Genomic DNA, 25,858 nt, shown 5'->3' on the forward strand with positions numbered 1-25,858 from the left:
CTCTGTTTAAATCTTTAGACACATTTTCTCATTTAATCTTGCAGCAACTCTGCGTGGTAGAGATCATCCCCATTTTCCAGGTGACAAAACTGTGGTTCATGGGGCTGCATGACTGGACTAAGTTCACACAGCCAGAAAGGAGCTGAAGTCAGATGGGAGCCCAGCTCTCCCTGACTGCAAAGCCCTGGGGCTTTTTTTCACTTGTGTTTGTCTCCCCCTCTAGTGTGTGAGCTCCTTGAGGGCAAGGTGATGTCTAATTCATGTCTATGCCCTGTGCCAGCACAGCACCTGCAGATAATGGCAGATAATAACTGCTCTTGTAAATGTTTATTATATTGACTTGGCCTCCAGTAATGTTCCATCTGAGAGTTACAAGTGTGCTACCTTCAAGACCACTAGATGTCACTTTAGATACACAAATGTGGTTAGAATTTAATGTGCCTAAGAAAATTAAACAGCTTCTGGCCATTTTAGCAAAGAAGAAATGAGCCTTTCTTTGAATTCTGAATAAGGTCTCGCATCGCTTTCCTCCCTTCAGTGTTACACGTATTCTGCGATGCTCCTGCTGCAGCTTCTCACACTGCAGGTTTTTTTTTGTGTTGTCTGTAGTAGTGACTTTAATCAGTAAATACTTGAGCACCTATTATGTGTCAGGTACTGTTGCTAGACTCTGAGGGTACAGAGATGAAATGAACCATGGCCTTTACCCTCAAGGAGCTCACAGTCTGTTTGGGGAGACTGACAGGTAAATAATATTATAATAGAGGAATCTCGAAAGTGCTATAAAAGCACAGAGGAAAGATGATTCTGCCTGAAGGGTTCATAGAACGGTTCATTTGGAACTTGAAAAAGGAATAGAGAAAAATGAGGGACAGTGCATTTCAGGTCAAAGGAGCAGCACGAGCAGAGGCGTGGAGGCTCAGGAGAGGACAGGACTGGAGAGAGGACACAGCACAGAGTACATAGGAGAGAATGAGGGGGAGGAAGGTTGGAGTGGCGGGGGTCACTAGTTTGTAGAGAGTCTCGAGTGCCACACAGAGGACTTTAGACGTGACCCTCTGGGTTGTAAGCCGCTCTCAGAGTCTTTGGTCAAGGGCATCGCGCAGTGAGTTCTCTGCTTTAGACAGCTGGCTCTTGGGGAGAGCCTGGCAGCTGGAAAACCTTACAGCCCATTGCGACAGACCCCATGAGTCAGAAAGAGGCCCGAGCTTGAACAGTTGGAAGAGAGAGACGGACCGTCTGAGAAACAGTTTAGAGAAAGAATTAACAGGGTTGCTGAGCATTCGTGTCGTGGAGGTAGGGGAGTCAAAGAGAGCTTCTTCATAATGAAGCTGTTTCCTGGGATATGGAAAGCAGGAATTTTAAGCAGAGAAAAAAGAATTATAAAGAACCAGGGCAATGTCTGTCCATTCACCTATGAAAAAACCCCTGTGATTAGACCCTTTCTTCAGTCATCGTAACAGGATGTTGCCATGAGAGCTGAGAGGTCCGAAAACATGCAGCTCCCTCCCGGAACAGCACCGGGCCGGCCTTGGTTTTGGAGCTACCCCGTATTCCTTATTCAGCCCCTGGGGCAGTGCCGCTTTCCCAGGCTCTGCTTCTAGTGGACTTACAGTCAGGGAAGAAAGGGTTATTTTTCTGAAACTGGTAAGTGGGCTGGCGGGAAGAGAATATTAGTAAACCCTGCTTGCCTTAGGATCCAAGCTGTTGCTAAGGAAAGTGGCAGGAGCCAGAAGTCTACATCAGCAGCCGTCTCGAAGCATGGAAATGTTAACTGCTCCATAGCTTCTGTGTTGAGAAAAGTTGCCTGACAATGTACGAATGTGAACAGACCTTTTATTGGCTTCAAGATCTCATTTTCCTTTTGTGTTTCTCCTATAGGGTTGGTGTCGACTCAGACCAAGAACATTTGGTAAATATGCGTTTGTGCTGTCTTTGGGATTTCTGTCCAATGTGCAGTCACTTAGAAACAAAACAAATCTACTGGAGACTTCATGCCACTGTTATTTAGATCCTGTCCTATTTGCACCAGCTTTTAACTGACATTATTCCTGGCTTTTTTCACTGCTCGATAGAGACAAACCAAATTTTAGGCAGCGTGTGATTATGAAGGGTGACAGCTCTCCTATCTGTGGGCCAGCCTGGGCCTTGGCCACAGAGCAGAGCAGTCCCCTGAGCACTGCTGGGTTTTCAAGTGACGGCTCTGGCACAGGGAGCCTTTTTCCACTTTGGTTTGCGCATGAAGGCTTGTCTCTGATGTAAGCCCCACTCCAGCTGCTCTTCCTGTGTAACTTTCAAATTGGATGACCAGCAGCTGCCCTTGAGAACTGCCGAGAAGTTTTGGACTCTTCAGCCATTCTTCCCTGCCTGTTCTGGAGAATGCACTTTCTTGCCCCGGGCCCCAGCCCTGCCCCACAGTTCCTTGCTTCCTGCCATATGTCACTTTCTTGGTTGTCCTCTGAACCTGAACCTAGTAGACTGAGTGCAGTGTAACTCAGTGCCTTCTCTAGACTGACCACCCTTGTATGGTATTTTCCCTCCACTTTTTTTTAATGCTTTTTGAGCACCACTGAATATGTGACTCTGCCCTCAACATGAGAATGGGAAATCACAGAAATTAGGTTTTTGAAGCTAGAAAGCATCTCTTTCAAAACACAGTTCTTTTTTTTGTCTGAAACAAGCCCTGGTCTGTTTATCTTCAAAGTGTAGTTCAAAAAAATTTATCAGATTCATCTCCTAAATGCTAATTTTGCTAACTGTTGAGTGATGTTTGTATGTGACATAGTAAGTACTTGCCTCTTTTGTGGTCAGAACTTTAAAGTCTAATTTCCTGGGCTTGAAATACTTGTACAAACCAGGCTGGATGAATTCTCATGATGCCAGTTGGCTGGGGTAGTTTCCAAGGGGTAATAAATAACTCCTCATTGCCACGACCACCATGTCCAAGTAAGAATAAAGTTATCAGACAGCTCCCCAGACAGATGCTTAATCACCGTCTCCACCTGCTATGTCACCTCTGTCACCACAGAGGAGAAATGGAAGTGAAGTGACAGGGAGAGAGCCAGGTAGGGGAGTGACCATATGTGACATCCAGAAAAAATGCCATTTTCCCCTTGCCCTCACAACTGTATGGATGCCTCGGCTTATGAGTATATTGTTTACTCAATATTTCAAGTGTCCACTGGGAAGCAGAGAGGGATGCTATAGTAGGTATGGAGCGTGGGAGTGGGTGTACAGCTGTTTATGTGGTGAGACGATCATGAGATTTATGGATACATTGCTCTTCAAAAAGCAGAGACATACAAACCAAAGGAAATACAGGTGGTTTGGGGCTCTTGTAAACCCATACAGTGTTCTCAAACATTTTTATGTTACGTGTGTTTTGAGAGGAAGATGGATTTATTTCGAGGATCAGGAAGGACAGGAACCAAAACCCAGAATCCAAACTCTGTGCCCTTCAAAAATCATGGAACTGTAGAACATTCATGATAGAGAGGGCCTCCGAGATTCTCTGTCAAGTTGTATCCTTGAAGAAACTGAGGCCAAAGGAGGGAGAGGATTGCCTAACTGCTTTGTATCAGAGCCGAGACAAATGGCCTAACAGCGCCACTGCTGAGTGCACCATAATACACATAAGGACCCAGTTTGGTTTTGGAAACTATTTTTGAAGAGACCTGCTTGCTATGTTAGTTTTCCCTCCTAGCCAGTCAGGCTTACCATGGAATTTCCCTACTTACTTCCTAGTGTTCTAAGAACCTGGTAGCAACTTTGAAAATGCCGGTTACTTTTGGAACTCCATGGTAGCTCCCCAAGATCGGGATGTCCATGTGATGTTTTCCGCTTAAGGTGTAAGCCTTTTAGATTTAGGGGGTGAATTATCCCACAGTGATTTTTTTTTTAATGACATTAGACTCATAAATCAGCAAGCAGCCTGAGTAATAGATGTGTTCAGAAAAAGATTCAAGTTCTTATTCCAAAGCTGCAATATACAAACTATTAAATTTCTAATGTTACCCATATTGGAGAGTCTTTCATTCATGGTAGCCTATATTTCTGATTCTACAGAGAAATGGCTCTTAAATAAATGTGTTTTTATCTTTGTGTATGTGTTGATTTCTTTATTATCTGTTTGTAGGGTATTCCTGAGAGTGAAAGAAGAACTACCAAAGCAGAAAGTGCCTGGCTCTTCCGGATATGGTACAACTTTGATCATAAGTATCCTTAATTGAGGACAAAGTGGCAATATAGATACAAATAATTATAATTTAATGGGACAACTCTTTTGACCATTCTCTTGCTGAAGTGGAATATAAAACCTACCTTTGATCATCCCTTTCCCCTTCAGTCTAGTGGAGAAAGTCACTAGAGGAAACTCACACAAATGAATTCCTCTGAAAACCCATGAAACCAGTAGGGACTGGTTATTGCAGAAGCTGACTGTGTGCATGGACTCAGGAGCCCTTATGATAGACTTGGTTTAATATATAGGTTTGTTTATTGAGAGAACTTCAACATTTATTGTCCTTTAGCTAGTCCAGTGAATGCTGTAAAAGGTATTTGTTGTTTCTTGTCAGTGTACTTGGTAGGGTAAAAGAGGAAGGGCTGCCTTAGGAAAAAACATGAGAATGAGAAACGCAGTAATTTGAGATACCACGGTAGTCAGCAATCTGCCTATTTTTCTGACCTTTCCAAAGACTGGGGGACTCCTCTCTATTCAGAATGCCCATGCTTCATTATTTACCAAATTTCTTTCAAGTCCTATTTTAACAGTCTTCTTCATAGCTATACTTTGGGTTGGGTTATATCTAATAACCTATTTAAATCATCCCATTTAAAAAATGTTATCACTCACTATTTATTCAAATTACTTTCTTATTTGAATATCAAACTAGAAAAAGGGACCATGGAGTTCTTCCTGGCTGAGACTTACCAGGAAATGAATCAAAAGTAGGTTTATGTTCCATTGAAGCAAATTTTGGGACAACCATGTAAAATGTTTTTTCCTTGCTTTTGACTTTCTAGTCAAAACCTTCTATGTTTAAGAAAAATGCACTTGACATTTATCATTAGAAGCTACTACTTACTATATTCTGTTTGCTGGATTTTTACATTCACCTTTTCAAATGATTCAAATTAAATTACTATATGGAAATACGCATGCAAGCATATCTATGGCATTAAGAGTTTCATTAGCATAACCTTTATTTAATTATTTTTTTAATGGAAGTACTGGGGATTGAACCCAGGACCTCTTGCATGCGAAGTACACACTCTACCATTTGAGCTATACCCTCCCCCAGCATAACCTTTAAAAATTGTGAATCACTATATTGTGTACCTGTAACTTAGATAATATTGGACATCAACTATACTTCAATTAAAAAAAATTTAAAGATATTATAAATAGAAGAAACTATATTCTATTGCTGCTAATTTTGAATGGTGCTGTGATTTTATAATTTAATAATTAAAGCCTGTGAGAATTTTAAAAAAAGAAGGCTCCCATTAGGGGGAGAGATCCTGGCTCTTTAAAACTGTTTAATGATTCTGTCATTACTTTTGGCTCCATTTTTAGCATTTTGGGTATCAGCCACTCCTATATCTCTTAGGGCTTTTTCAATCCCTCTGATTTAACAAAAATTGTTTAGTTTTTCCTGCTGAAATGTCTTGTACACTTTCCGCATAATAGACAAAATAGTTAAATAAACTTCATGTAGAGAAAGAGTAGAATAATAGCTTATTTTTCTGTAAATTCTTATAGAAGTAAACACCAAGAATTGTTTGACTCAGTACTACTAGACTAACCTGGTAATTTTAATACCTAATGCCCTAGTAGAATTAATCATTCATCATTCTAGATTTCAGTTCCTTTGTGCAGCCAGATTGTTTGTTATAATTGAGATACAACTTAAATGCAATAATGTTCACAAATCTTAAGTGTACAGCTTAATGAATTTTGACCTATGTATACACCTGTGTGCCTGCCACCCATATAAAGATAAAGAGAACATTTCAAGAACCCCAGAAGGCACCCCCCTGTGTTCCCTGCAGTCAGTAATGCCTTCCCTGAAGGCCTGCCCCATCCCAGCAAAAAGGCCAACCACTATTCTGATTTCTAGCAACATGGATTAGTTTTACCTGTTTTTGGTCTTCATATAAATGGAATCATATATTATGTATTACTTTATGTTTTGCTTCTTTTACCCAGCATTGCATAATTTATCTATATTGTTGCCTGTACCAGTAATTCATTCTTTGTCATTGCTGTGTAGTATTCCATAATGTGAATATACTACAGGGTTTTGGTGTTTGGTTTGGTTTGGTTTTTGGTCAGATGTTCTACTGTTGATAAATATTTGGATTGTTTCCAGCTTTTGGCTATTACAAATAAAGCTAAACATTCATATGTGTATCTTTTGATGAACATAGACACTCATTTCTCTTGGGTGGAATTTGGAACAAGTGTGTGTTTAGATTTAATAGATATTACCAACCAGTTTTCCAGAGTGGTTCTAACCAGTTTACACCTCTACCAGCAATTTGTTGTTTCACATCTCCCCCAGAACTTGGTATTTGCTAGCCTTTTAAATTTTAGCCATCTCAGTGGGTGTGTAGTGATATCTCCTGTGGTTTAATTTGCATTTCTCTGATGGCCGGTGAGGTCAAGCATCCTTTCATGTTTCTTGGCCATTTGGATATCCTCTTTTATGAAGTGTGTCTGTTCAGTTCTTTTGCTCATTATTTAATTGAACTGTCTTTATCTTTTTCTTACTGACTTACAGTTCTTTCTATATTCCTGAATTGAGGTTTTTGTTAGTTATATGTATTGTGAATATCTGCTCCCAATTTGTAGCTTACTTTTTCATTTTCTTAATCTTCTCTTTTGAGGAACAGAAATCCTTCATTATAATGAAGTTTATTTTATTAATCTTTTTCTTTATGGCTAGTAGTTTTTGTGTCTTAAGAAATCTTTTTTATCTTGAGGTCATAAAGATGTTTTCCTATTTTCTTCTAAAAAGTATGATTGTTTCAGCTATCAGATTTAAGCCTTCAACCCATTACAAATTAATTTTTGCATATGGTGTGAGATATGGGTCAAGACTTACTTTTTTCCATATGAGTATTCAGTTGACCCATCACCGTTTATTAGAAATGCCATCCTTAACCCACTGTACTATAGTGGAACTTTTATTGTAAATCACTTGACCATATAAGTGGGAGGTCTATTTCTGGAATCTTTCTATTTGTCTATTTTTACATCAATACCACACTGTCTTAATTATTATACTTTATAATAAGTCTTACTATCCAATAGGGGAAATTCTATAGGTTTGTTGTTCTTTAGTATTGCCTTGACTATTTTAGGTCCATGGCATCTTCATCTAAATTTTTTAAATTAAAAAAAAATTTTATTGACATATAGTTGATTTGCAGTGTGGTGTTAGTTTCTCATGTGCACCATAGTGATTCAGTTTTGTGTGTGTGTGTGTATATTTTCATTATTTTTGATACTCTTTTTCATTATAAGTTATTACAAGCTATTGAATATAGTTCCTTATGCTATACAGTAGGACCTTGTTGTTTATCTATTTGTATATAGTAGTTTGTATCTGCTAATCCCAAACTCCAAATCTGTCCCTCCCCGCCCCTTCCACTTTGGTAACCATAAGTTCATCTAAATTTTAGAAACAACCTGTCATTTTCTAAACACACATACACATGTGCACACTTGCAAAAACAAAAAACCGCTAGCAATTTTATTGAGTTTGTATTAAATCTATAGATGAATTTGGAGAGAACTGACATTTTAACAATATTGAGTCTTAATCCTTGAACACAGTATATCCTTCCATGTCTTTAGATCTTCAATTTCTCTCATTAATGTTCTGTAGTTCTCAGTGACAAGTCTTGCACATCTTTCATTATATGTATCTCTGAGTATTTGATATTTTTGATGCTCTTATAAATGGTATTTATTTCTTTTTATTTTCTACTTGTTTGCTTTTTTTTTTTTAATGGCATTACTGGGGAATTGAACCCAGGACCTCATGCGTACTAAGCATGTGCTCTACCACTGAGCTATGCCCACCCCACCTTATTTGCTCTTAATATAGAGACAAACAATTGGGTTTTTATATATTGACCTTGTATCCAGCAATCTTGTTAAGTTCACTTACTATTTCTAATAGTTTGTAGATTCTTTTTGATTTTCTGTACAGTCAAGCGAATAATAATGTTTTATTTTTTCTTTTCCAATATATTGTATTTTTTAATTGAAGTATAGTCAGTTTACAATGTTGTGTCAATTTCTAGTGTACAGTGTAATAGTTCAGTCATACATACACATATATGTTTTCATATTCGTTTTCATTATAGGTTACTACAAGATATTGAATATTTCTTTTTTATGTCTTACTACACTGGCTGGACCTCTCCAGCACAGTGTTGAATATAAATGATGATGGTGGACATTCTTGTCTTTTCCCTGACCTCAGGGGAAAGTTTTTCAATATTTCACCATTAAGTATGATGTTGGCTATAGGTTTTTGAGATACCCTTGATCAATTTAAGAATATTTCCTTCTATTTCTGGTCTGCTGGAGTTTTTATCATGAACATGTATTAAATATTATCAGATGATTTTTCTACATCAATGGAGATTATCACATGTTTATTTTTTCTCCTTTAATATGTTATTTTGCTGATTTTCATCAATTGTTTGAATGTTAAACCAATGTTACATTGCTGGAACAAATCCCACTTGGTCATGATGTATTATTCATGGTGTATATCACTGGATTTAATTTGCCAATATTTTGTGTCTGATTTTTGTGTCTATTTTCATGAGGAGATATTAACTTGTGATTTTTTTTTCTTAAAATATCCTTGTCAGTTTCTAAAGATTATGCTGGTTATATAAAATGAGTAGGGAAGAATTTTCTTCTTTTTCTATCTTCTGGAGGAGTTTGTATAAGATTGATGTTATTTCTTCCATAAGTTCCAGGAAGATTTTAACCAGTGAAACCATCTGGGCCTGGAGCTTTTTATATGAGAAAGTATTTTAGTTTCTTTAATAGATACGGGACTAATCAGATTTTCTTTTGTCAGTATTTGATAAGATTTGGTTTTTAAGGAATTTGTTCTTGTAGAGTTAAATGCCAATACTTACTATCCTCAGTGCTACCCTGTTAAGTACCACTAAAGTAAGACCTGGTAGTTTCTGTACTCGATGCACTAGTAGAATTCATCATTCCAGATTTTCAGTGGTTCTGTGTGGCAAGATGTTTTTATTTTTATTTTTGGAGAAAAAATGAATACTGAAATGAGAGTCTAACACAGAGGAACTCATGATATATAATTTTTTTTAATGTTTTTAGGATTGAGTTTCCTTTGATACTAAAGTTTCAACTCATTCAGGAGGCCAGCTGAATCCACAGTAAATAATGAAGACCATTTTTATTACTATATTTTACCACTGGAATATTTACTCTCTTTTCAGACTCTTACCATTCTTTACTTTCTTCCATATCTCCTTCAGTGCTAAATTGTTAGTGAGTTTGTCTTCCTTTTGGTTTTAGTAAAATCAGAAAGGCAATATGATGTAGAAAGGGCACAGGATTTGGAATCAAGCCAATCTGGGTTCGAGTATTTTTGCTCCATTTACTTAATTGTGTGACTTTAGGCAGATCATTGACTTCTCTGAGCCTGAGTCTCCATGCTTATGAAATAGAGATGATAATAAAATCTCCCTCTCATTGCTGTCTCACTGATATGATGCAGTCATGAAATGAGACAACATTTGCTATCTGAACTGGTAGGTACACTTTGATGGTGATTGTTATCAAATGAGTTGTCCTTCTAAATTGGTGGATAAAGGAACGCAGCTCTTCCTTAACCAGCACAGCTATCTGAAGCCTCTGCTGACGCACAGTGGGCCTCCTCTTACGACAACCCTCCCTGCCTGCTGTGGACCCATTGCGAGATGCCTAACTAGCCCCCAGGCTTATGAGGTAAGTTACTTTTATCCAGAACGTGAGTTCTTCATTAAGTTAAATTTCTCTGCTCTATGGATGGGTAACTGGTTTGGTTTGGTTTGGTTTTGCTTTGCTTTGTTTTGCTTGCTTTTAAGGCATAAAAGCCATAAGTGGAAATATAAGCATATTTTCCTTAGCCAGAAATTGCTCTGAAATCTGTAAGTATCATTTAAGTGTTTGAAACATCATTTGAAAACAGATATAGAATAGTCTGTTATCTTACTATCAGTGATTTTACTGAATAATTCTGTTTCCACGTTGGTTTTCATTATGTGCAGTGTGTGGCCTGAGCTCAGTACTAAATGCATATATTTTAATCTGTAAATCGAGGTTGTCACAGTCACACTGAGAGGATTACTAAAACAATTTTTGATGCCCCTAAAGTGCAACAGGTGGCCTTTTGTTTCATACCTACTAACTTTTGGATGTTAGGGAAGGTTTATCTGTGTTCCCCGTCGCTGGGAGGCATGAGCGTATCTCGATATAATCTAGGTTTCATATTTTGTCCTTAGCTACCAACATAGGTTTGGTGATTCAGGAGGTATTGCAACAAAGAAAGAAATAACAAATGCTAACCAGTTTTTATTTTAAAATATGAATATTTAATTTTTCAAGTTCTTTTTTGAAAACCTTTCATTCTAACCGAACCCTTCAAAAATAATCTGTGGCATCCAATAAAGTGCCCATGTTAACAAAACTGACCAATTTTTACTACTCTTATGCAACCCTTTGATTGAGAGGTGAGGCTGTGGTAAAGCAGTGTAGACATGCACCCCCGCATGTCCGTATGACCTCCTCTGTGCTGTTTTAGAGCAGATCCCACAGAGGATGGACAGGGAAAGGTAAACTTAGCAGGGGTGGCACCTGGTCAGGGAGGAGTACCCCACAGCTTTGTGCTATGTTGAGGAGTGCACACTTCTGACAGGTCGTGCTCCTGGGGTTGGGGGAGCACCCTGTGTGGTCTCTCCCTCCCGCCTTGCCCAGGCTCCCCTCTCAAGCACAGTCCTCGTTCCATGCAGAGGGGTCAGCCAACTTTGTTAGTTAAGTTGGTGAGGCTTAGCTCTTGGATTCCAGACACACACTCGCCATCACCAAAAGCCAGAAGACTTCCACGATGACTCTGTGTCCTGTGGAATATAGCAAAACACAGCACTGCTGTATTCGTTTCCTTGAGCTGCTATAACAGTACCACAGACTGAATGGCTTAACAACAGAAACTTACTGTTTCACAGTTCCAAAGACTAGGAGTCTGAGGTCAGAGTGTCAGCGGGGTTGGTTCCTTCCAAGGGCTCTGAGGGAGAATCTCTCCCGGACCTCTCCCCAGCTTCTGGTGATTCGCTGGCAGTCTTTGGCGTTCCTTGGCTCGTAGATACATCGCACAGATCTCTGTCTTCCTCTTCATATGGCATTCTTCCTGTGTGTGTGTGTGTGTGTCTGTTTCCCAATTTCCCCTTTTTATAAGGACACCCACCAGTCAGGGCCCACACCAAAGACCTCAACTTGATCATCTGCAAAGACCCTATTTCTGAGAACATCACATTCACAGGTGCTCGGGCTTAGGATTTCAATGTCTCTTGGGGGTTGTAGCCTGTAACAACCATAAAACTTAATTTTTAAATGTTTTTGTTATGTTAACTACTTTTTTAGTTATAGAAGTAGCATGATTATGGCCAGATATTCAAACAGTACGCAGTGTACGAAGTGAGAAATAAAAGTCGCCCTCCTCCTGCCTATGTCCCCCAGAGGCAGGCTTTCTAAAGGTTTACTGTGGATGCTCCCTGATACATTTTATCTACACAGAGTTACATGTGTATATATAGCTTTGCTTGTTATTGTTTTACACAAATGGGCTCATAATAAGAGTATCATCCTGCTAGTGCGTTTTTCACTTAATAATACATCTCAGATACCTTTCTGTGAGTACCTGAGATCCCTTACCTTCCCTCTGTTGAGGGCTGCATGGCGCGGCTTTACCAACACTGATTTAATGTCTCCTATGGCTAGACCTTTAAGTTGTTTCCTTTTCTGGTTTTGTTATTCCAAACAACGTTTGCAGTGAATATCCTTGTATGTGTAAATTTACCCTAGTATATAAAGTTATATAGAATAGAATAGTTATATAGAAGGTTAAATTGCTGAGTCAAAAGGCATATGCATTTTAAACTTTGATAGATACTGCCCCAAACCTCAGGCTTACTAAAGGCATTAGAAGGGGCTGAAAAGCCCCTGCTGACGTGTGAAGGCGCCACGGAGCTTGGTTGTGAATCCGGCTGAACTGAGTGTTAGACACGCTCGTTAGACTTTCTGTTATAACTCGATTGGGCAGGAAGGGATTATGACTGGTTGGTGGAATGGTTTGTTTGGTTTTTAATTCACATGTCTTTGTCTTTGAATATTTAGGCAGATTTCTAGGAACAGTAGTTTTATTTTTAGGTTTTAATTTTTGCCCAATAGTCTCCTCAGTCTCTTTGACTCTCTTAGACAAATTTAAAATTGTCAGATACACACAGGAGAGGAGAGCTGGATGTAAGATGTTTCTATCAGCTCTCCTTTCCTCAAGGAGTATTAGTCACAGACTTTGTTTGCTTGATCAGTGAGTATTTAGAATGATTCTTACTCTTTACATTAAAAAATGACTTTCTGATTTTTAAAAGTAGTATGTCAGGCATAGCGGGGGAGGGTGTAGCTCAGTGGCAGAGCGCATGTTTAGCACGCACGAGGTTCTGGGTTTGATTCCCGGTACCTCCATTAAAAGTAAATAAACCTAATTACCTCCTCCCCCTCCCCCAAAAAGCAAAACAAAACAAAAAATAAAACTATAAGTAGTATGTCTTCATAATAAAATTTCAGAGAGTACAGAGACATAAGGAAGCAAAAACCGCTAGCAGTGCTGCCATGCAGAGCTCGCCGCCGTCAGTTTGTTGAGCACCCTTTCAGGCTTCTCTGTGGGCATGCACATCTTCTAATTTACCGAAATGGCACTGTACATGCTAGACTTTCTTTTCCCCTTTTGTGGAACTTTAATTATACTCTTTTGGCCCCAAAGTTTCCATTAGAACCAGACCTTATTGAGCTGGGTGACAAGTATGTAGTGAGGGTCCAATATATTAGGAGGGACATTGTGTTTCTAGGCACTGTTGATGCAGACGTGAAAGCTTCATTTATATAAATCCATTCAACAATCAGTTGAACTTACCTTTGGTGAATGCTTTCTGTGTGCCCCAGACTGTTAGGTGATCGGACTGCAGCCAACAAGGGCCTGAGAGTCTAGTGGGGGGAGGTCTGGAGCAGACCAGGGCACAGGCAGTTATGCAGAAGGGCAAGTGCCACTGCAGGGAGAGGGCTCAGTACAGGGCACGGGGGGGAGTGCAGGAGGGACACCTGAGCTAGCCTCGGAAGGTCAAGGAAGACTTCTGGGAGGAAGTGACTTTTAAGCCAAGAGCTCAGTGATAAGTAGGCACTCATCACATGAAGGAGGGGAGAGTGGACAAGAGGTAAGAGAAAACCCAAGAGATTTGGGCAGCTGTCAGTGTGCGGGCACGCAGTGGGGAGGTTGGGGTGAGAGAAACAGACTGTGGTGGGAGACGAAGCTGAAGGGCCCAAGCCACCCCATGTCTTTAAGCCAAGGCAAGGACTTAAGACTTTGTTCTCAGCGCAGGGGGCAGTCCCGGGAACGTTTTTAAAATAGACCATCCTTGAAAATTCTCCTACTGGGAATGTTTCTTGAATTTCTTAACAATTCTTAAAACTTACTTTATTTGCATTTAGAACCAGGAACAATTGAAAGACGATGACTCTGATCTTATTCTCAATGATGGTGATATCAGCCTGACGTACGGGGATTCTACCGTGAACACTGAATCAGCAACATCTGGTGCCCCGAGGAGATTTATGGGAAACAGTTCTGAAGATGCCTTGGACCGGGAGCTGGCATTTGGGGACCACGAACTGGTCATTCGGGGAACACGCCTGGTTCTTCCTATGGATGATTCTGAACCCCCGTTAAATTTGTTAGATAATACAAGACACAGTCCAGCCTAAGCTTACTAATTCCTCACTTAGTGATCTGTAAAATTTGCACATGTGATTGTGAAGAAATTCGTACTACCTAAAAAGTCCCAGTGCATGTCTCTGAATGTTCAAGCTGTATAAATGCTATTTATATGGCACTGAAAGACTATAAATACCCTGTACAAGGCAGATTGTGAACAAACTATTCTTTTATGTTTTATTGGCTGCACTATGTAGACCGGATCTGTTTTAGAAAGTTAATTTCACAGTGATGTCGTGTGTTCTGTTAGCCTTATGTCTCAGTTCAAGTATACACGGTGACACATTTACTCTTTCTTATATTTACCTGACACTTAGCCAGAGTACCAAGTTCTTGTGATGTGAATTAATTTTGTTTGGTGGGAGGGGAAGGAGAGGAAAGAGGGAGTGTTATTTCGGGGGGAGCCCAGGTAAGAGAAGCTCCTTTGTCAGGAAACTCGTGTTGACTGCTGCTGCCTGTGTCGTGACCTTTTTCTTTCGTTTTTGTCTGGTGGCCTGTTGTGTTGCGAGAGGCCGGCGGCTTCAGATCTCACCCCATGCAGGTTGTGGAGTGAAGTGTGGGGGCCCTTTTCCCCACCTCACTGTGAAAGAACAGATTTGTTGGCTACAGTCCACCACCATTCGGCAAAGAAGGCTGCAGGTGGCTTCCAAGACTTCATTTCTCTTCTTCCAGATCGAGACCTTGGAAGGAGTCACGTCATCGGGCCCACTTAGCCAAAGTACAGTTGTATATAGTTCAGAGCACTCGATTTTGGTCTGAAGGGGCTGGGGCGGGCAGAGAGGGGGCAGAGGTCAGGAGGGGGAGTAAGGAGAACGGTGGCTTCAGAGATCTCTCTTCCCAAATCTGTAAATATTCTATACCAGATAAGTTTAAATAAGAAATTCAATTGCTGCTTACCTTTTGATTATGTACTTTATCTGTATAGCAAGCTTTGTGGTCAGAAGTTTTTATATCAATTTAAATCGCTGCTCTTTAGCAGCCAAACAGGAGCAAAATGTAAAATTTTTGAACTTACTGTGTCTAATAGTCATTCGTTAGTCTGTAGTTGATGTTAATTTATGAATCCACGGTCAGTCTGTACTACACCTCAGCCAGTCGTAAGAGAAATACAGTGCTCCGGGGAGCTTACTGTAAGGGCGGGTGCTCCCCTGTGTGCACCGGGTGTAGTTGTCTGCATTTTCATGTGACTTTTTAATATGAAATACCTAAGCTGCCATTTTTTTTTTACAGTTTTCAAGGAAGAGTGCATAACAATTTCCCACTTCATATTCAGAGTATGAAAGTGGATTCTATTCTGTAATGCTGAAAATACCTAACAGTGCGTTGAATGCTTAGCAGAGGGATCCTTTCTGACATTGATTCTGACCTGTTAATGTTTTCAGAAGAAAAAGAGAAACTTTTGTGGCTTTTCATCCCCCCCCAGGTCTGAGTAGCATTGCCTTAAATCTTAACCCAATTCGAAAATGGATTTGTTTACATGATGTTCAAATTTTCCAATGCAAAATATCTTTCCAAATAAAATACATACTTATTTTCCCAAAGGTTTCCTCGCTGTGATGCAAACACTCCTTGAGGTTTTAAGGGAATTCTACTGTTGGACCCTTGAGTGGCAGCTCTAACTGTTGGCATAGCCATTTGTTATGTAGTAGTAGTGACTTTCCTGCCATGCAGGAACCCCGTGAAGTGTGCATTTTCTATGACGTGTGCCTCTTCATGCAGTCAATAATTTCTTGTTAATGTGCGTTTGAGGGGCTTTGAACTTCAGTGTCACTTACCCATGAAGTTATTCATGTTGTAAAAGGTTCTACAGGAAATTAACAACTACCTTTTTTATTCTGTCAAGTTACTGAGCTCACTTTAGCAAACGGCTGTAAATACTTAGCATCGCAAATTCAGTAACTCATCTGTTTCAGCATGCATAAGACTTTTTCGTAGGGAAACTGATAAAGCTTGATAAAACTAAATCTGCCTTCGTACTTTATCAGAGGAGAACCAAGCCTGCAGTGCTTACATCAGCATCTGGAAGATTCTCCTCTCCTCTAATCTGTGTGCACATCCCCAAGCGAAGAGGAAAAAAACAAACTGCTCATACATCCATTGTTTAAGACACCTGAATGAACTTGGATGAGGGACAGTCTGAGCTACCATCATGCACAAGTAGAACTGTTCTTGGACTTGTTTTTCTGTTCCTTGTGGACCCTACACGTTTGAATGACTTGAATGTTGCATCTTTTAAATTTATTTTTTAAGGTTCCTTGGCATTTTATCCTAGTTGTCCGTGTTTGGCAGTGTGCTGTTAAAGTAATAGACTTTTAATCTTTATGTATTTTTTTGTTTTCACTTGGAGTACTTGGACAGATGTTATAGTGGTTTCTTTTAGGAAAATCTGTCATTAAAAAAATTATAGCCTTGCAAATAACCACTCACTGCGTCTGAGTCACAGTTTATTCTAGTGAGGAGTAAAGAGTGCTGACTTCATTTATTTTTCTACCTATATACCTAGTGGGAGAAGGGGAAGGCTGATGTTTAAAAAAGCAACAAACAGAAACCTAACAGAACGTAACTTATGGGGTGGCAAATTTTTGGTGTTTATGTGTAAGGCTGGATGTGTTTGCCTATGGTCACAATTGGACCATTTAAGAAACACGAGTCAAAGCAGTCGCGTTCTGTTACATTGATTTGTAGCCTGTTAGCCCAGTGGTGGCTAACGTCATGAAAATGCTCGTTCCATTGTATGGGGAGTACATTTGGTATCCAGCTGGGCAGAAAGGCCGTCCCAAGTTGGGCTGGGAGCACCATCACACAAATAGTCCTTTTTCCAAGTTAAAGATAGGTCTTTCTTTTTGTATATAAGTTTTGTCAGTCGGGGTTTGCTGACAGCAACTGGGCCCAGCCTGTTAATGGCACTGACCGTGGCCGTGATCGTCTTTTGTTGACACCCACTCCAGCTTCCCTGTTTACCATCCAGTGAGAGACCCAGGGTGGGCCTCCACACCACAGGCTCATTTCCTGAACAAACTCACGTTTTCTAGTACAAGTATAAATCCCTCCATTGGGTTTGAGGAAGTTCGTCCTGTACACCTGACTCAATGCACGAATGTAAGGAGATGAAAGCAGGGATGGCTTGACTATTTTAAGCCTCATACCTCAACGTGGCATCATCTGTGTGGAGCACTTCCTGTCAAGGACTTTCTCATGAAGTCAAGTGGTTCCCATTCCTTTGAGCCCCTCTTAGATCCAGACAATGCATATAGGAGGTATTTTTTAATCTACTTTTTAATTAAACATTCGTCATGCTGTGAGGGTCTATTTTATTATTCTCCTTCGACAGGTGAGGAAGCTGAGGTGCAGGGAAGTTGTCACACTGCTAGTAAGTGACAGACCCAGGACTCAATTCCAGTCTTGCTTAACTGCTCCTCCACTAGCTCCAATGGCAGGTGACAGGCTAGTCTAACTAGAGGGCTGATGAAGGGAGTTGCGGACTTCTGCTGCCCACCACCTGCTTGCCATCCTGCCAGGGAAGGGCATGAAGTCTCAGCTCTGCCTCTCCATTGGCTGCACCATTGGCTGCCAGACCCAAGTTCCCCTGGTTGGGAAGTTTCTCAAATTCTTAGTGAAGTGCCCTCCTGTATCTCTTTGAGCCCGTGGGCAAGGCAACCTGGCTAGCACCATATGCCTTCACCCTCTGCCTTCCAACATTTTCACTAAGGGGCCCACTTTTTCTGGCAGAGTGTGTGGTCCTGAACAGTGGCTCTGCGCTCACAGAGTTTGGGGTAGTAGAAAAAACCTGGCTTTGGAGTTACACAGCGCTGGGTTCACAGCCAGGCTCTGCTACCTTACTGTGTAATGTCGACCACTTACATGGCGTGGCTGAGCCCTTACAATGTCTTAGCTATAAAGATAATTCATTGGAGAAATATTTGAGTACCTACCTACTTTGTTCCCCCACAGTGGCTATAGCAGCAAACAATGGCGTCCCTGCCCTCACAGAGCAGGTTTTCCAGAGGATGCCAGCAGCTGTCTCGCGGCGGGGAGTGGTTGGGAATCATTCATGCGAGAAAGACTGACTGCCTTCTGGTAGGGGAATATCTATCTTAACTAATCAGCCGATAACATCAAATACGAACATCACAAAGGCTATGATGGAAAAGTACAGGAGGCTCTGAGAGGGGACTGTCATTTGGTGATGGGGAAAAAGGGAGGCTTTTCCTGACAATGGGATATTTAAGGTTAGATCATAAGAGTAAGCAGAGGGTCAAGCAAATGACAGAGGGAAGATGAGGAGCATTCCGGGCAGAGTGGACAATGCCAGCTCTCCGCCTATAACTGATTTTCCACACAACATTCATCCATCAGTTACTGACAGACAGTGGGTACCACGCTATTTACAGAGAATGAGGAATAAAGCAGATGCAGGCCACCCTCCTCACGCTTACATATTAGTGTGCAAGGCAGGAAGTACCTAACAATCATAACCAGGAGCACCTTGAACCCAAATCTGCCCTCGTAACTCCTCTACGTCAGCCCTGCTCCCGCGCCACCTCCAAGGCAAGTCCATGCCCCTCTTCTGGGTTGCAGCCTTCAGACGCTTGAGAAGAGGAGCGGGTCTGTCTTCCCTGAGTCTTTCCACCCCCAGACTAACAGCCCCATCCCCTTCCTGTCTTTCAGACATGCGCCAGAAGTCCATGGTTCTAGACATTTCTATGACTACACCTGAGACCATGCTGGGGTTTTGTTTTAGGGGCCTCAGCCCCCTTGTTTTACAGTGTCACCAGAAAGTCCAGGCTGGCTCCTGCCATCACGAGCTTGCAGTCCAGGTAGGCCAACTGTAAATAAATACGCACATCCCATAGTTAGAGATTGGGATAAGGGACAAATGGGAATGTGACAGAGGGTACTGGGTGCGAGGAGGCGGCGGCCTGGCAGCTGTAGGAAGCTAATCGCTCGGGAGGTGACACCAAAACCAAGGCTTGAAGGAACCCGCCAGGCAGCGAATAGGGAAAGAGTGGTGAAAAGTTCTGGTTTAGGGTTGGAGCTCACTGAATATTTGTTGAAGAGGAGCGAAATGTCCTCCTGACCTTGACCGAGTTGGCTTTGGCAGTCCAGCACCGAGGAACGGGAGAACGGAAAGCCCGGGGTCCCAGCCCTGCCTGCCCCTGGGCGCACTTAGGAAGCCGCCTAAACCTCTCTGAGCCTGTGTCTTCCTTTACAAAATGATGACAGGTCACGGATACAGTAAACATTTATCGGGCTGCCGTCATGTTCCGGCACTGTGGTAGGGACTGGTTTATGATTCTGGCCCCAATTAGCTGCCAGGCCTTTTCCGGGGATGAAATGAAGTGATGGACATTCACACATTTTGACCAGGATTCAGAAGGCTCTTGAAAGCTGAGCTTGAGTCTTCCGTAAGGGTTTGCTGATGAGGGGCTATAGGGATAAAATACGGACAACTCTTTGCAGACCAGGCTTCCACTCTGGGCGACTTTCCTTCAGAATCTCCAATTCAGCAAGTTGGAGGTTTCCCAAGAGGTTGCCAGGGGGAAGGCTGAACTCTGAGCTTTGGCTTAGCTGGGGCTGTCATGGCTGGAGCTTGAATTCCACGAGACCTGACCGTTTCTGGACCATTCTGTCTGTCCAGTGAAAGAGGCCTCTCCTCGACCACACACCCAAACCGCAGTCACAGCCTGGGAGTCCCGCCCTTGGGGTCCTGCTCCTTCCTCACTTGCTGCTGTCCGATGAGCGCCCGGTCCCAGGAGAGAGACACAGCTTAGCGCCATGCAAGTTATTTCTTTTGCAGTGATGGAAAAACACATTGAAAACTCTGTGAGCGCTTCTTGGAAACAAGGTTTAATTTCTCCAGAATTGTTGGAACTGGAGTGCTTCACTGTGTGTTCAAATACTAATCCTACCAAAATTGCTTGAGAAGTATTCAATTCTCAGTTGCTTTGGGAGTCACGAGGCTCTGTTGCCTGATCTTTTTTTTTCCTTTTGTTCGTCTGAATTTCCTATACAGCTGTGTTCCCATGTGGACTAGGCAAAAAGCATGTGAGCTGTTTTTTCATCTGAAAAATCTGGAAGCTTTTTGTCAGATAATGGAAGATGCCTGTTTTTCCAATCTGAGAGCTGGTTAAAGGTAAGAAAGCTGGATAATGGCGATTGGACCCCCTGATTGTGCTACAAAATTGGTTTCTTAACACTTTCTTCAGACCAACAATCAAAACTCTATTTTCTAAGGGGAACCATGAAGTGGATATTTAAACATTCCAGTCAACCAATATTTTACTTCCTAACTTCCAGTCAGCAAACACTGAGCACCTCACAGGGGCTGAGCCCTGGGCCGAGCACCAGGGACACAGACGTGACTAAATCATGGTTTTGATCTAAAGGCAGCTGCAGCCAATCAGGTAAAAGTATTGCAATCGTGGGAAAGCATTAAAAGGGGGCCGCTGTTTGGGATTCAGGGCCCTCACCCACTGCTGCTTCTGCCTGGAACCTGTGAAGAGGTTAAGTTACACAGCAAAGAGAATTAAGGTTGTAGGTGGAATTAAGACAGCTAATCAGTTGGCCTGGGGATGGGGAGAGGAGCCCGGATTATCCAGGTGGCCCCAATCTAATCACACGGTCCCACAAAATCAGAGAACATTTCCTGGCTGTGTTTAGAAAAAGAGATGTGACAACAGAAAGAGATGCTATGTTGCTAGCTTTGAAGAGAGAGGAAGGTGGTCTCTAGAAGCTGGAAAAGGCAAGGAAATAGAGCCTCCAGAAGGAAGACAGCCCTGCTGACACCTGAATTTTTAGCCCAGTGAAACTGTCTGACTTCTGACCAACAGAACCGTAAGCTGACAAGGGCTTGTTGTTTTCAGCCACTAAATTGGTGGTGATTTGTGATGACAGCAGTAGGTAACTCACACGTTGCCTTTAAGGGAGAGGGTATCATCTCTTTTATTATTCAGTTTTGAATGTCTGCTCTGTGTCAGGCCTTGAACAAAATCCAAGAGTCCACAGGCCGGGAGCGGGGCCAGCAAGTGTACAGACAACATGGCACCAGGACGGAGGAAAGTCCAGATAATAAATGCACGGCCAGGGTATGAGTCGGGAGGCTGGGGAAGGCTCTGCCGTTTCTATGACTTCAGCCTAGCTTGAACGAACACTTCCACGTGACTCACTGGTGTAAGGGATTTTCCGAGGCCACCATGCCCACGAGATTACCAGGGAGTAGCAACGTCTGGAAGACACGATCACATATGGGTTCTAGAAAGATCACTCACATTGTGGCCGCAGTGGGAAGGATGGACTATCTGGATGGAGCGAGAGTGGACACAGAAATCATGAGGGAAGCTGAGAGAGGGTGTGGCCTGAGCTATAGGAGCACCCCTATGGCTGGAGAGGAGGGAAGCTACACAGGAGACATGCCGTCAGTGGGCTCAACGGGCCTTGGAGACTGAATGTGGTGAGTGAGTGGGTGGGGGGGTGGGAGGAGGTTACCACGATTCCCAGAGATCTCGCTCGAGCAAATGGGTGAGTGGAATGGTAGTACTACAATTTTAGAAAATACCTTTTATGACAAAGAATTTCAGAGAGGTAGTCAGTAAGGGTACGAATCTAAATTTGCCTCTGGGAGGTAAAAGAAGATGGAGCCCAATCAGAAAAAGTGCCGTAAGAGAGAGGAACCAAGGGCCCACACGAGAAAGTTGGGAGCGGATGCGAGCTTGGAAAACAACGGGACTTGCAATCCATCCTCCCATTATGACCTAAGAACATCTGGAGTTTCTGCTCTTGGTGGTGTCTGGGGAAAATCATTGCTTTAACCAAAGTACAATAGATGGAGAGGAAAAAAGAAATTACTTTCCCTCCTTACAAAAAGCAGAAAGCTTCCAACATTCTCAGGGAACGCTGGGTGGTGTTATTAGGAAACTGAAAAGCACGTCAGTCTGGATTTCTGTGTCTTCTCCGCTGTTCCGGCCAGAAGAATGAAAATATACATTGCGGGTGCTCTAAAATGCAGTTCTTAGCATTTTCTGAGAGGGTCAAGGGCCAAGGAACGAATCCTGGATCTGGAAAGGAAGCCACGGCTAGTTGGCCAGACCCATTCTGGTTCTGGGGAGGTTTACGTGCAAGCAAGGAGACTGCTTCACTTTGTGCTTTTCCCCAAAGGCGGCTGCAAGAGGTCTCTAGCAAATCCAGTCTAACGTCCAAAGCCCTCTGGTATGCGGTCCTCAAACCCCGTGGGCCGTGAGCTTGCCGAAGCGGTCGGTGCCGGAGCTGCAGCCTCGGTGGAAGTTTGAGCCAAATAGCAACTGTTAGGACAGAGTTCATCAAACACGCAGAGCTTCCAACTTTTTAAAAATTGATTTTTGCCTCAAGAGAAGGAAATCAGCAATCGAGAGTGTAACTGACAACAGAAAGCAGAGAGGCCCGTATTAAGATGAAGGAAACATCTGGTTTTTGTTTTCTTAACTTTTATTAATTCATCTGAGGTGTGAGTCACCAGCTCACCCAGCCAATGTTTCCAAAATGAGGTCTTCCTTGCCTCCGGAGTCACTGGGAAAAGTCACTTCAGAACTACCTTGAGAGAAAGATGATCCACGGAGAGCTGCCATTTTTTTAAAAATGTAATGTTGGTCCTGATAGGTTATTTCCTAAAATTGCTTTTACATTAACTCATGGTTACATTCCTTCTTCAGCAGGATTTTATTCCTCCACCCAGAAACCATAGGGCTGATGTGCTGATCTAAAAATGTGTACAAACTATGCCCTTCACCTACATAGAAAAGCTCACTGGCTCACCTCAGTCTTTCGCAGTAGAGGGTGGGGTTAGCTGAGTAGCCCCTGGAGACACTTAGGAAAGAGGAAGGTCTCTCCCTTTCCCCAAGGTTTTCTTGAACCAACACCAATCCCACCCCAAAAGGGGGCTCAGATAGAGACATCAGTGAGAGAAGATTACTTGCTGGGTTCCCACCCACTTGATGACCAACATGGCACTTTCAAGGTGGCTGGTCAGAGTTCACAGTTGACCTAAAGTTACCATCCAGGACAAGTCTGGCTGTCTGTGTAATGATGGAGCCAGAAACTTTGCTCTCATCCAGCCGAGCTCTACTCTTTTTGACCTATTGGTAGGAGATGTCAGTAGGGAAATTCAAACCTCTGCCTTTCATAGGAGACCAATTACTTGATTCTACTAATCATTCATTCATTTATTGATTTATTCAACAAAGTTTATCTGAGCACCTACCCAGGGTTCTAGGAACTCAGAGGTAAATAAGGCATGGTTCCTACCCTCAAGAAGCCCACAGTCTAATAGTAGAGACAGACTTGTAACTAGATGAATTATTATTCTATGATTCCTGAGGAAGTTGGTATTGAATTGAACCTTAAAGTATAAGTTAGATACATAAGCCTGAAGCACAGGAGATCTAGACTTTGAGAGTGGATGAGATCACCAAGAGAAAGTGTATAATAGAGTCCTAGAAAAAGACACAAAATAACAACAACAAACAAATAATTAAAGAGACTAGAGAGGTGGGGAGAAAACAAGAAAAGAGTGGGGTTACAGATATCAAGGGAGAAAAAGGATTTTCATTAGGAAGAGATGGTCAATAACATCAACATCAGTAAAGAGATCAAGTCATACAAAGACAGAAGAGCATCCATTGGATCCAGGAATATGGAGACGTCGCTGACCAATGGGAACAGTAAAGGAATGGCAGGAGTAGGTTTAGGGGAGAGCTTTTGATTGCTTGGATATGGGAAGGAAGGGAGAAGGGGATGTTAAGGATGACTGCCAGGTTTCTGGACTGAGTGATTGGTGAGTGGTGCTTCCATTCACCAAGATGTGGAACCCAGGAAGAGCAGACCAGGGGGAGAGGGAAAAGGAAGTTCAAGTTTGGACACACTGAGCATAAGGTACCCATGGGACAGCCAAGTGGAGATGTCCAGTGGTCCACTGGCTATATGGGTGTAGAGCTCGAAATTCCTAGTTTATAAATAAAATAGACTAACATGGCCATTTTCTCTTTCTGTAGAGAACTCCATGCCATCTTTTCATTATGCCTTTTACCTGGATCAACCGCTTAGATATTTTCTAATTTTCAGTGTTTCTCTGTGATTTCTCAACTGATTTTATTTGAACCAGAAGCATCTGTACGTGCAGTTTTGTACCATGCAGTTGGAACCACTTCTAAAGAGAAACAGAAGAGTTTACAGGTTAATTAAAAAGTAGCTGGAATAGCTCCCCTTACTGGATTGAGCCAGTTGCCCACCTCCTTTCCATAACACTGATCTGTTATAGAACCTTCTCTTGTTGCTGTTCACCTAAGAAAGAAGCGGAAGAGTGGCTTCGATTCTACCTCAATTATAACAGCATCTAATGTCAGTATTTATGGACCATGATCCGATTCAATATTACATAAAGGGCAAAGAAATCTCAAATATTTAAATGACATGACTGAATTGAAAACCAATGTCTACCCTGGTCATTCCTGGGAATTGTAGCACTCGTCCCTAAGCCATAGACACAGGGAGCCCTCAAGTACTTTATGCGTCAAGTAGGGTCTGTGTCAAGGCATCTCTCTTTCCTTTTACAGACAATCTTAAGTTCTTGTCAGCTTCCGGCTCATGTTGTTTCCTACCCGAAGAGAGTCTTTCTGTTGTGTCCACTGCTGTAAATGAAAATCCCAATCTTCGTAAAGAACATGATGTCACTGGCTTGCCCTTTTCTCGACTCTCCATCAGATTGAATTTAGATATGATACTGGCAAGAGCAACAGGATAAATGATCAATTTGTGATGTGTCTGGTCCAAGGGGGATTATTTTGACAGTCTGTTCTAACCATACAAGCAATGTTTCTAATAATAATGAAAAGTTTTATTAGGTGTTGTCACAGATGTAAATGTTTCATAAAGCTATTGCTCCAGTTGTAAATCATATGCTTGAATACATACTCAAGTCACCTCATTAAACACCAAGAAAAACTGTGTCTTTCACATAAATCTTGGTCTCAAATGACTTTAAAAAAAGGATCAAAGAATAAAACACAAAACTCAAGCCCCAGCCATCTAAAGCTGAACTTGAAGAGACTGACAGGAAGATGAAAATTTCCTTTATCTCCTTATTTAATCTTCCCTGGGAGATCATATCCTCCAAGATTTTTATTATCTTCTTAGGTTCATTGGATTCTCCAGAAATAATAGAACTAGAGAAATGATCCAGACTCTAACTTTTAAAAAAATCTCTGATTTATTGAGGAACGATTTATATACAGTAAAATTTATCCTTTTTAGTGTGTAGTTCTGTGAGTTTTGAAAAACACATACAATCGTTTATATCAACGATCAAGATACATAACATTTCATCACTCCAAAAATATTCACCTGTGCCCCTTTGTAGTGAGTCCCTTCCCTACCCTGGGCTCCTGGCACCCATGGACCTGTTTACTTTTTCCAGAATGTCATATGAACAGAATCATACAGCAAGGCAGCCTTTCACAGACTCCTCACTTTTAAAATTAACATTACTTTTCAGACAATAAACATTCACACATGTTCACTGTGGAAAAATGAAAAAAAAATTAACTAAGAGAGAAGAATATATAAAAATGCTTCCCAAAGAGAGCCATTGTTCACGTTTCAGCGTTTCCTTCCAGTCTTTTTTTCTGTGTGTGCGTGTGAACTTGCTCATATAGAAACGAAAAAGTACAAAATGGGCATCCTACTGCGTACAGGATTGGGGATTTTTATTTTGGATTTTGTGACAATATTGGGAGCATTTTCTTAAG

General features: G+C 41.8%; 1 protein-coding gene across 1 annotated transcript in view; it reads left to right on the forward strand.

Annotated features, from left to right (window-relative positions):
* Nucleotides 1–16,506, forward strand: part of SLC9A6 (solute carrier family 9 member A6) — a 50,588-nt gene extending 34,082 nt beyond the window's left edge. The window contains exons 13-16 of the mRNA XM_010952510.3: nucleotides 1,882–1,912; nucleotides 4,136–4,215; nucleotides 9,904–10,009; nucleotides 13,802–16,506. Coding sequence (XP_010950812.2) covers nucleotides 1,882–1,912; nucleotides 4,136–4,215; nucleotides 9,904–10,009; nucleotides 13,802–14,074 — 490 coding nt within the window. The 3' untranslated portion in view covers nucleotides 14,075–16,506. The remainder of the gene's footprint in view (nucleotides 1–1,881; nucleotides 1,913–4,135; nucleotides 4,216–9,903; nucleotides 10,010–13,801) is intronic.
* Nucleotides 16,507–25,858: the final 9,352 nt, after the last annotated feature.

The sequence above is a fragment of the Camelus bactrianus genome, chromosome X (assembly GCF_048773025.1).
Source record: "Camelus bactrianus isolate YW-2024 breed Bactrian camel chromosome X, ASM4877302v1, whole genome shotgun sequence".
NCBI classification, from domain to species: domain Eukaryota; kingdom Metazoa; phylum Chordata; class Mammalia; order Artiodactyla; family Camelidae; genus Camelus; species Camelus bactrianus.